The 12,266-nt window shown below is 38.1% G+C and overlaps 1 protein-coding gene across 3 annotated transcripts in view; it reads right to left on the bottom strand.

Moving 5' to 3' along the window:
• The window catches only part of LOC126485149 (RNA-binding protein 25), a 188,022-nt gene that overhangs the window by 32,896 nt on the left and 142,860 nt on the right, over window positions 1-12,266 (bottom strand). For all 3 annotated transcript variants that reach the window (XM_050108815.1, XM_050108814.1, XM_050108816.1), the window contains 2 exons: window positions 6,275-6,689; window positions 5,741-5,890 (listed from right to left, as the gene is read on the bottom strand). In XM_050108815.1, the coding sequence (XP_049964772.1) occupies window positions 5,741-5,890; window positions 6,275-6,689 (565 nt within the window). The remainder of the gene's footprint in view (window positions 1-5,740; window positions 5,891-6,274; window positions 6,690-12,266) is intronic.

The raw sequence follows: 12,266 nt of genomic DNA, 5'->3' as shown, positions 1-12,266 counted from the left end.
TTTAATCACTATCACATACAATTTAATATCAAGGATTAAAAAAACATATTAAACATGGGAACAATATGAACTCTCAAGAGACAACATTGTTCCATAAACGTTGCAACTACATCGGAGGTAGACAATATCTCTCAAAAAGCAAAACACTTTGACAGAATTAACATATTTCTAGCATTGTCACTAAACTCAAACTTTACTTTACATTCATATATAGTCCCACATCAATGAACCATGTGATCTGATGATTTTTAAGCATTCCTGCTTTCTTTTAGCCTAGCATGCTACAAGTGGACCTGACATTTATACTGCTTTTTTCATTATCATGAATTAACCAAACACAATATTAAATGCCATGTTTATAAGGAACTTACACACAGTTATCAAAGAAAACAGAGAGACTTTCATTCTCTCAGATGAAGAGAGGATTATATAATTTCAGATACAGTATAATGCACCAAAATATGTGCTATTGCCCACACAAACAATGAAAAGGAATCTGCACCTGTGGAATGGCTCAGAAACAATCATGACAATCATTATTATTGCCTTCGGTCACAAGGACTGGGCACTGCTAATGGCCAACATTACTTTGCACCTGAACAGTACAGGTTCAATACGATTATCAACTGGTGCCCTAACAACTTATTTTCTCTCTTCAAGAACAGCAATCTCTAGCTCTATAGTAGTTTTAATGGTACTAGTTTAGCTGCAATGAGTCTCTAAAGCAAATTCCAGGCACATTCAATAGAATTCAAGTCGATGGAGTGCAATGGCCATGGCACACAACTGATTCTCCCTTGGCGCACTTATTCCACCCATTCAACTCCAAGCAGATACGGATATCCCTGTGGTTGGCAATGCTAATTTCTGCCCACACTATTAGCCCAGCCGACCAACATGATACTAGGACCTTTCTACACAACTTTAGGGATTATTTTGTGTTCTACATTCTCTCAAGATGTGAAATATGTTAGATGTTACCTAGGTACTGATGTAAAATGTACAAGTAAAATAGTTTCTTTCTAACACGACATAAACCATGGGTGTAAATACAAAGATATAATCAATATAATAGAGGGAAACTCCACGTGGGAAAAATTATATATAAAAACAAAGATGAGGTGACTTACCGAACAAAAGCGCTGGCAGGTCGATAGACACACAAACAAACACAAACATACACACAAACTTCAAGCTTTCGCAACAAACTGTTGCCTCATCAGGAAAGAGGGAAGGAGGGGGGAAGACGAAAGGAAGTGGGTTTTAAGGGAGAGGGTAAGGAGTCATTCCAATCCCGGGAGCGGAAAGACTTACCTTAGGGGGGAAAAAGGACAGGTATACACTCGCACACACGCACATATCCATCCACACATACAGACACAAGCAGACATATTTAAATGTCTAAATGTTTAAATATGTCTAAATGTTTAAATATGTCTGCTTGTGTCTGTATGTGTGGATGGATATGTGCGTGTGTGCGAGTGTATATCTGTCCTTTTTACCCCCTAAGGTAAGTCTTTCCGCTCCCGGGATTGGAATGACTCCTTACCCTCTCCCTTAAAACCCACTTCCTTTCGTCTTCCCCTCTCCTTCCCTCTTTCCTGATGAGGCAACAGTTTGTTGCGAAAGCTTGAAGTTTGTGTGTATGTTTGTGTGTCTATCGACCTGCCAGCGCTTTTGTTCGGTAAGCCACCTCATCTTTGTTTTTATATATCAAAGATATAATCATCTGGAAAACAACTGTAGGTCAATATTCTGCATCTTATTATTGTTAGACATGTATGTTAAGCTCACTGCTAGCCATTTGTTTACTAGGCTCATTGTGTTCTGTCACTTGTCTTGACATTATGTGGGCTCAGTCTCTGGTTACAGTTGCTGAAGGACAGCCTTGTTGTAATCTTCAAATATCAGCTACAGTTTGAATGAGAGTCCAGTCACAAAATTATACTTTGAATCATTCCAATGCACTGGTGAGCTAAATAGCCTTTTCCCTTTTCCTGTAATAACAAACAATTGTACTTTGTATTTCAAACTGATCCAGACAACTTTCTACTAAGGGTGTATCAGGATTCCTTGAGATGTTGCCAATAGCTCTGGCAAGGGAAACTCCCCATCGCACCCCTGCCAGATTTAGTGGTAAGACAGCCCAGTGGATAGCCCGTCAAAACCTGAACACAGATCAAGCACAAAAATAGGAAGAAAGTGTACTGAACTCTGAAAAAAGAGCAAAATAGAAACAGTGAACAGTCCAAGATTAACAGGTGCAATACTGAATGTAAATGAACAGCTGCGGTGTCATGGTTAAGTGGTCACAGTGTTGGACTATGAAGCGGACATGTTCTTTTTAATTTTATTTTTTTCACGACACTGTGAGATGTCCGTCCACTCACTGAAATGTCTGTTCTCTTTCTGTAGTCATGGCAGTTGTCATAATATACACTGGTTATGAGTCATACGTTTCTGTTTCAAATAAACATGGCTAATAGTGAGAGCAGGTGAGATACCACATAGACATCTTACAGAAATGAAAATAACAAATAAATGAATGTGAACTATGTTACAACAAAGGAATTCCAGAGTCAAAACTTCAAATATGTTAAAAACATATGTTCTTACAGACCACAGAGAAACTGTGTGGTTGTAAAACTGTTGCGTTCATTTGTTTCAGCTTATGTGACAAACTATTATGTTTTCATCATTTCCTTGGAAGTGAGCACATTCACATTCATACTAACACCTAAAGCGGGCAAGGAGAAATTTCTCATTAATTATAGGTGTACGAATTAGATGCACTGACAAAAGATTCCTGTCATATGACACACATACTGTCACTAATGCTGAGTATGACACAACACATGTTTTCCAGTGAAGGATTCAGTTGACTTGTCACCTTGTCATCAAAAGTTTGTGTTTCCTAAAGTCACTTCCTTTCAACTGCTAATAGACTAGTTTTGCAGAATCAGCTATCGTTATAGGTCCCTTCTTTCAACCTCGCTATTGCAAACGGACAGTACACCATGACACAGGGACAAATTTGAATACAGCAAACAGCGGGGTAAAAAATATATATATATATATATATATATATTGGCACTATGGACGTTTGAACATGACATGCCCTCTTGGCAGTCCTACACTGTGACCACTTAATCACAATGTCCTTCGTGTTTACATCTGCTCGATATTGCACTTCTTGTCCTTGGACCATTCACTGCACCGTCGTAACAGATAAACATCTCACATATTTCAATACATTAACCCTTTGCACTCCGTAAGGCAGACACAGGGCGGCTCCGCGCGCTCTTATTTAAATCGCCGCCGCCTGGGTGGCAGTGCACTGCAGAGATTCGCGCGGATCTCTCTGTGGAAACTATGTGGCCGCTGGCCAAAAATTGGGGTATACATTAAAACAAAATATGTGCTTTCATTCATATATTTACGTAAGCTTTTACAGTACAAAACTTTCCATTGTGTGGTATTTTTTGAAACACACTTCAGAGTGGAGAGCTGGGTTTTGTGAGCATGTTTCGTAGTAATACACAGTTTCACGCCTTCTACCTTTCTTTTTTCTGTCTGAGCGCACTGCACAATCCTTATGCTTGTTCCCAGGAAGCTTGTTGATAATGTGCAACTTTCCATTCAAGCGTTCTTCATCATCAGAAGTTGAACGACGTCCTCATTTCTGTCCTTGAGTTCTTTCTTCGGCGACTAATCCTCTTATAACCCTTTTACGGAATGCTTTGTGAGACGGTATTGTCAAGTTGTTTTTCTCACAGTGGTTCGTGTATAGTAAATAGCCGTTTACAAGTCCTACCTCCAACAGCCAGAAGTATAGTTTTCGCCACCAGTTGAGACTTGTCATTAGAAAACCGTAACTGGAAATAAAATGATCAGATCGATCAACTCCACCCATCTTTGAAGTAAAATCAATAATCACATTCGGTTTCTTTATTTTTTCCCTTTCCTTTCTGTTTCTTCTTTCTGCAAGTGACACTGAGTTATTGGCTTTTGTAGAAAGCACGAGAACTGTTCGTTTATCTTTCCATGCCAGAACCATCATTTTGCTGTTGCGGAGGCATTTTATTTCGTGCTTCCTTAGACACAGAGCTCCTTTCTTGATTGCAGCTGGAAGGTTTTTGCGATTGGCCTGAATCGTTCCTGTGAGATGCATGTTCTGTTTCAACAGATCATCAGCTAATGCAACACTTGTATAAAAATGGTCAGTGTACAAATGATACCCTGATTGCCCTGTAGCATTTCTGATATTAGCTAGCAGCTCTCAGAAAAATTCAAGTGTGGACAAATCAATGACTCAGTTGTTACAGCGCCAAAATAGGGTATCAAACTGCAGATATAACCATTTGATGAATTCGAAATTACATAAAGTCTGAGTCCCCATTTTGTTGGTTTTTGAGGATTGTACATTTTGAATAATACATGACCCTTGAACGATACTGTAGATTCATCAGCAGCTAAATACTGATATGGTCGATAAATTTCGAGAAACGTGCCAGACAAGCAATTCAGTACATTTGTCACTTTACTCAGACATGACTGAACCTGACTGTTGACATGTGTAGCACTCGTCGGATTAGAAACATGAAGTGCCCAGAAAATTTGCATAAATCGTCGGCGACTAAAACAGTCTGGAAAGAAGTTGGATGTTTGTAACCATTCTCTTGAAAAAAAAAAGTCCTGCAAGTTCTTACACTTTTGTAATGCCATATTCAGTAGCACACCATGGAAGCATTTCATTTCTTCCATGGTAACATTTCTCCAGTCAAACCATGCAGAATGTTGTGGAAGTGGTGTCACTTTACGTATTTTTGATGTAGCATACCTATTCGTTTTATCAGCTATTTGTTGAAATAGGTTATCTGTAAAAATTAATTGAAAGAATCCGACGGGCGATGATGGAACAGAACTACTTTCTGTTATAAAACCACACTTTGATTCGTCAAAAGGAAAATCTGTGAAGTCAGTGTCAGTGTCGCTCCACATTCGCCACGAATCCTCTGCTGAATCACTAGAAACATGCAAATTGCCACTGTTTTCTTCGTCATTGTCACTCGAATTGTTTTGAAATGAATCACTATCATAATCAAAATCATTTTCACTCTCTTTTTCACTTAGAGATTGCTCTAAAAGATCTAAAGTCTCTTCCTCAGAAAGGACTGTACGTGAAGAACTAGCCATTTCGAGCGCGTGGACTTGAACGTAATAATTACAAACTTTGACTAACACAGCTGCTACTGTTCGACACCGAGTTCTCCTAGACGGCAGCACACTGCAGCAATAATGCCTAGTAGACTCAAAGTACGTCTGAGAGCTTTGAAAAGTCGTGTCGAACGAGGCTAGACATCGGAGCGGAAAACAAATTTTGCGATGTCGAGTGGCACTCGACATTGGAGTGGAAAGGGTTAAACCTCTTTTATAACTCTGTCATCATTTTGTCACAGTACTGCACTCATCATGCCAACTGTTGGGTGCAATGAAAAGTTGGTAATCTTAGAGTTCTATTTATGCATCAACCATTTTTGTACACATAATACTTAGGAAATCATTTAAGTCTGACAGCAAATTAACCATTTATAGTAACCTATATATTTGTTCTGAAAAATTGGCTGAAAATTGTGTTTTTCTTGAAATTTAAGTTTGATTTGCAAACAAAAAATTAGGGTTATAACATTTATGAGGTAGTCACTTCTTTATCTTTCTAAACCGGATAAAAGCAACTAACCCAATGGCACCAACTTTCTCTTCTTTCCAGATCCCAAATTACTATCATCGTCATCATCAGTATTGAATACTTCTTTCACGTCAAGTTTTTTCTTCTTGTTTGGAGGTGCTGCTGTCTGCTGTTGTGGGGAGTGCCACACTTTCAAAGAAGCTGAAACCAGTAAAAATACATTATATTAAAGTTCAATCGAAACAATGGGTTTAGAAACTAAAATGCCATTTTATGTTAGTATAATTAAAAGCAAAGTAGACTTTGGAAATTTATCAGGAGTTCATCTTTAGCATCCATCAACTTGTGTCAAAAAAATTTCAGCACAACCATCATACACAAATATGTTAAAGTATGTTAGCAAAGGGTTAAGAAATGCTGAATACATCTGACAGAAGTAGTGACCATTGACCTTGCAATGAACAAGCCTAAAAGCATGTTAATATTCTCCTAATTACACATCTAAGGACACAAATTACAGAAGGTGCTAAAGTTGAAATACAACATCAAGTTCAGTACAACTTACTCAAGTTCAGTACAACTTACCAGCTTTATCCTCTGCTCCACTAGATATTACAGACATTTGGCTTTCTTCTTCCACAGGTGCGGGTGGTTCAGGTGGTTCAGGACTTGCATAGTTTGTGACCCTCTCTTCATAATCACGGTCACGATCTCCTGCATCGTCACTTTCTTCTACAGACCTTACTTCTGGTTCTGGTGGAGGTGGTGATGGTTCTGGAGGTGCTGACTCTATACTTGCTTCATTGGTGATATGCCTTTCTTCTTCCTCAGTTTCAACTTCTCTCTGACTTTCACGTTCTCGTTCCCTTTCCCGTTCCCTTTCTCTCTCTTTCTCATGGTCTCTCTCTTTCTCTCTTTCACGTTCTCTCTGTTTACTATTCTCGAGATTCACATTGATTAGGATCTTTGGCTTGTACTCTTCTTCTCGTTCACGTTTCATCTAAAATGAAAATATATTTGTCAGGGGGAGTCGATTAAATGATTGAAGTTATTTTCATCACAAACAGCAAAATAAACTCTTAAACAAATGGATAACCATTTCTGTTCTCCTTGGTTCTGATGTATGCACTACAGTGTGTAAAAATCTGCACAGAACAGTGTCAACTAGAGAACAAAGACAACAACAGGTACAAGAAAAGGAACAACACAAGTCTTTAAAAAAAGGAAAGTGTTGGAAGGATGCTGAGAAAGAAGAGGAAGTTGAATAAACTACCAAATATAACATTCAACTGCGTGCCTGCAAACTGTTGTATCTTCGCAACATAAATGCAACAAAAATGAAATAAACATTTTCCGCAATCTCCAACACCCCCTCTCACTATATGCTAAAGTAGATAGCATTCACTCATAGTGTGAGATGTACACTGAACAATCAAGGTCAGGGGGAGAAAAGAGAGCTAAATTGTAAAAATACTTTGTTAATACGTTCAGTTTCATCACCAAAATAAATAAGTTAATTTAATGACTGCAACACTTGCAGTCATAACTTAGAATAGACAACCTCTTTATTTTGCCTCTTCACAACAGCACAGTTTGTGTAGCTATTTTCAGATGTTTAGGCAACAAATAAAATTAAAATTAAATGAGACAGACATATTTGTGTTAAGAGTTAAAATGTATGATGATCATACATTGCTGAAAAGCAGCTGAGTGGCTTGGATGCAATAAAGTACACTTAAAAAGTGGTTAGCGCAAAAAAATGGATAATTTCATTAACAAAATACCAAACATTTAAATAAACTACATGATATGATACAAATGCTTAATGAATAGCAGTGACATAACATACCACTTGCAAGAATAAAGGTGTTCTGGACTAACAAGGAACCCCGTGAGTGCGAGACTGCACGTTTAGTCTTTAACAAGCCTCATTTGAAAGTGCTGTATTAACAATTATGACAAGAAAAAGATTAGCTGCTAACAATTCACTATCTCCATCAGAGGAGCAACAGAAAATAAGTATCCGGGAGGTGCAGATATCAACCTTCTAAGGGACTTATATATTACACTTCACAAATTGGACATATCATCTCTTAAAGAATGCATACAGAAACATATTGGTGTAACAGGGCGATGGCAACTGATGGAATGCGATAGCATGCAACCAAATGCGAAACAGCCTTTCATAGAGCTTACCGTGAAACTGGCTATCCTTTAAGGCATAGCTGCAGATATTGTGTGAATATATTTCATAGGCACAGAAAATACAAACATCCAGAGGCTGAATTTGTCCAGTGGTTCCAGATGGTATGAACTGCAATGCCACACACTTTTTCAAGAGGGGTAGTTTGCTCTGATGAAGTATGATTTTTTATATGCAGGCCAGGAATCAAGTAAAAGCAATTCATTTTGACCAGTTATTGGCCAACAGTATTGCTCATATCAAAGTTTCTAGCTTTTGCTTGGTGTGGTGGAAATACTCCCTATTGCCCTTGCAAGTTCACACACGTGAGAAAGAATTGTAGGGAGCGCAACACCTCAAATTTTTCACAGCACAATAAATAACTTTCCAGCCAATTTACCATCCAGATTAACAGTTGGTATTAATTGTGTACAAATGCATTAAGGCACTGATGCTAGTTTTGTCACCTCAGTGTAATTAGCCGTCAGGTTTTACATCATTGTCACATTGTGAAAATTTTGGTGACGTTTACAATAGTCTTCCGAACACTTTTTGGAATGAATTCATGTTATAGAGAATTATTACTATGTCTTTTAATTGTGTAATGCTACTGATGTGCTAGTTTAATTCCAGTTTAAAGTGTAGCATACTCTGTGTTAGCACAGTCTGTGGTTTGTGTGGAACATTAGTGAAATGATGAAAAATTATATAAATGTGTTGCTATGGTCCATGGATGCTTAACCACTGTTGGTCCTTTTAAAGTGAGAAAACCAGCATCCCAATGCCCTAGAGGCCATGCCTGATAGCTGTGCAGCAGCAGCAGCAGCCATGGGTAGGTTTATTTACTTCAAGTTCCCAAGACTGATAACGATCTCTTTACACAGAATCCCAAACCTGTTGATACATTTCTATAAGTTTCAGACGCCAAAGTTAGAAGAGATCTATTTTAGGATCCTAAGCTCATATTTACTACAAGCTATTTGAATGTTTTACAATTTTCATTAATTTTCTATAGAGCATCATGAGGAAAAATATACTGCTGGCCAGATGAGTTCATTTCTTGGTCACCAGGACTTTTGATTTTATCTTCCAGAAAGAGTTCTAAACAATTGTAGAGCATAATAAAAGATGTCAGGTTTAATCTGAATACCAATTTGGGCCCAATTTCAACGCAGCTCCACCCTGTCGTCATTCTTAGTGTCTTACATGCTTACAATGCAAAACTCAATCTAGTTTTTAGGTGGTTTACGATGCGGTCTTCCTTATGAAACCTCTTTAAAAGCATTTTCAGCACTCTTAAAAACAAGTGGGACACATGGCCACTTCTGGCGTTTTTAGATAAATTGTCAACTTTGCACTCAATTTGTCAACTAATGGAAAGCAGTAGGAGAATGAAATTTTATATTCAAAGTCCTTGTATTGGTAAGTTATGATGTGCAAGGTTCCAGGTTTATCCTACAGTTAATTCCAGAGATATAAAAAGCTAAACCTACATTTTTTCAAGCATGTATCTTTTTACCCAATTTTGCTTCAAATTATTTATATGAAAATAGCCCAGGAATTTTTAAATTATTATTCCATTTAAGAGAGTGGAAAAAGTTGTAAAAAATAGCCTAGTTTTGTAATTTTAAGAAAATATTAACAGTAATATACCTCGAAGGTGCTTAAGACTCACGGGTCCACTGTTGACAGCTGCACTATGGGGTCAGACGATGATTGTATCTACTGAAACATTGAATTAGTGATCGTGAAACTTTACCAACGTCTACTGGGAACATGTGCGAATGTTCACAAAAAATGTCAGCAAAATCCGTGATGGTCATGTGGGAAATTTTTCTGAAATTAGCTCACTCGGCATTGAATGGCCCAGGGATGAAGCTAATGATATCAGTTTAACCTCAGAACCTACGTAAAAATGCAACAAGGGAGCAGAAAATGGTGCATTACTTAAATTTAAAAAAAGTTGTAGTAGTAGTGGTGGTGGTGGTGGTGGTGGTGGTGGTGGTGGTGGTGGTGGTGGCGGCAGCGGCGGCGGTAGTAGTAGTAGTAGTAGTAGTAGTAGTACAAGAAAAAGTAGTAGAAAGTGGTATAAATGTGAACCAACATACGCAAACACCAATGAACCAGGAACCAGGTAAGCACAATGTCTAGCAAATAAGACAGTCCTAGGTGTCTGAGGAATTGTTTTCTGGGAAACCAGTGAACACTATTATACAACAAAGCAAAATCTTCTAAACAAAGAAGAATTAAAATCCCTTACTGGCATACAACTACTGAGTGGGTCTCATAAATTTCCCCATGAGAGTGTGTACTGGGGACAGCTCCATAACAATACACAGATTTCAGCAAATAAAGAAATTAATTCGCTTGAATGACAAAGACAGAAGTGCAAAGATACACAAATTGAGGTTGTGTTTCAAAATATTGTGGAAGGAATTAGGGAAATTTGGTATATTTCACTCAGGATTCTCAATTGATGAAATGATGGCATGGTGTTATGGCAAACATTCAGCTAAGGTGTTGCTGAAGAGAAACCCTGTCAAACGTGTATTGGATACAAAATTTGGAGTCTTACTAGTGAAAAATGAAACCTACTGGAACAATAAAAGAGATGTGTGCGGACAGGGGAGTGTGGGAGTGCAGGGGAGTTGGGAGTGGGGGTTGGGGGTGTGAGAAGGTGAGAGGGAGAACTATTTACAATGAGAGCAAATATTATGAATCAAGTTCTTAATGAATTGAATGAATTGCCCTATCTTTCCTCCAATGTCATTTTTGTTTTCTAGTCTCCTTCGATGCACTATCTCAAGAGTTGATTGTAAAGCATTTGTTTTGTATTTGGAAATCCATCTTTCAGCTGTTTTTCATAGACATAAAGTAACAAATTTCCCAGATTCCTAGCAAAATTATCTATTAAGTATGAACATCAATTTCAAAATGTGAAATCTAGGCTCCACGCATTTTAAGACTAAGACTTGTGTATTAACTCTCTTGTTGCTGTTAACATAGATACACTCCTGCTATGCTGTTCCGCAGGTGCCGTGGCAGCATATATGTGCACTGCTTGCGTTTTCCTACAGTGCTATGGAATTCTGTAAGCATCCTGACCTACTGACTTTTCACTGGTGTGGATGAGTTACTTCCACAGGTCGGTGAATAAAAAAGTTTTGAGCATTTGTCATACAACATGTGCACCTCACTGGGTACTATCATTTGCAAAAAACCTAATTCCGCTATCTTTAATTGTTTATGAGGTACAACAATTGTTACGCCCACATTATTCGCAATATGCAAGGATGTGAATAAGCACGTTGTGCGCGACTTTGTCTGATATAAAACCCACACACTGGAAACTCCACATTGGAATATCAACAATATTAGGAAAAGGATAGTCTTACTCATTGGATTTCTGGTCGGAACTGCCAGTGGCAGAGGTCGTGTGTGTGTGTGTGTGTGTGTGTGTGTGTGTGTGTGTGTGTGTGTTGCGGGGGGGGGGGGGGGGGGGGGGGGGGGGGGGGGGGATGAAGAAGGAAGGCTTTGGTTGAAAGTTATAATGCGCAAGTGTCTTTTTGCTGTGCCTGCCTGCAACTCAATGGATTGCCTTCACGATGAGTAGCAATCTATCCTTTTCCTAATATTGTTGATGTAAAATCCAATACCTCGAGAACAAAATGAGACATCACTCTGCTCTCAACTTCAAATGAAATTTTGATATATTATCTACGTTTTATTCACTGCAATGTATGAATTAAAATCAATCATATGCAAAGTTTCCCCAATATGTTTCTACCTCTACAAACTCTCTAAAATTGCATGCAATGTTTTATTTAATTTGACAAAGTGCAGTATAACAGGTAACGACAAGGAATTCGGTTCTTTATCGAGTGAAGTTATCAGACTGTAAGATGGGCTAACACCAATTTTTTTCACCTAACGGTTTTCGAAAAATCGGACAAAACAAGTATTTTGTATTGGCTGGATAGCCATCTTTCAGCATTCGCACCAGCATTTGGCAAGTAGTACAACTATAACAAAAGCAACTCTCAGCATGGAATGCATCGAGCGCGTCTGTAGCAGCGAAAAGATTTAAGATAGTACACCAGCTTGTTCAGTCTCTGCCTGCAACCAATAAGGAAACATTATTATATAGATTTTGAGGATACTCCAGTATTTTGTGGCTTGCTTCACATATTTTCCTCAGAACCTTTCTCTGCTACCTCTCCTCTTTTCAAAAATTCTCTTTTGCGTAAGATTTACTTATGCAAAATAACTCACGATCATAAAAGATCTTCAATTAATTTTAACATAGTTTTTGCATGCATGAGCAAGAGTTTAGAAGAATTATTTATACATAAAAACATCATTGTGTTGAAGTTTTCTGAAGTCTTACCTATTTTT

This window comes from Schistocerca serialis, chromosome 6 (assembly GCF_023864345.2).
Source record: "Schistocerca serialis cubense isolate TAMUIC-IGC-003099 chromosome 6, iqSchSeri2.2, whole genome shotgun sequence".
In the NCBI taxonomy this organism is placed as follows: domain Eukaryota; kingdom Metazoa; phylum Arthropoda; class Insecta; order Orthoptera; family Acrididae; genus Schistocerca; species Schistocerca serialis.
This window is presented reverse-complemented; position numbering and strand designations above follow the sequence as displayed.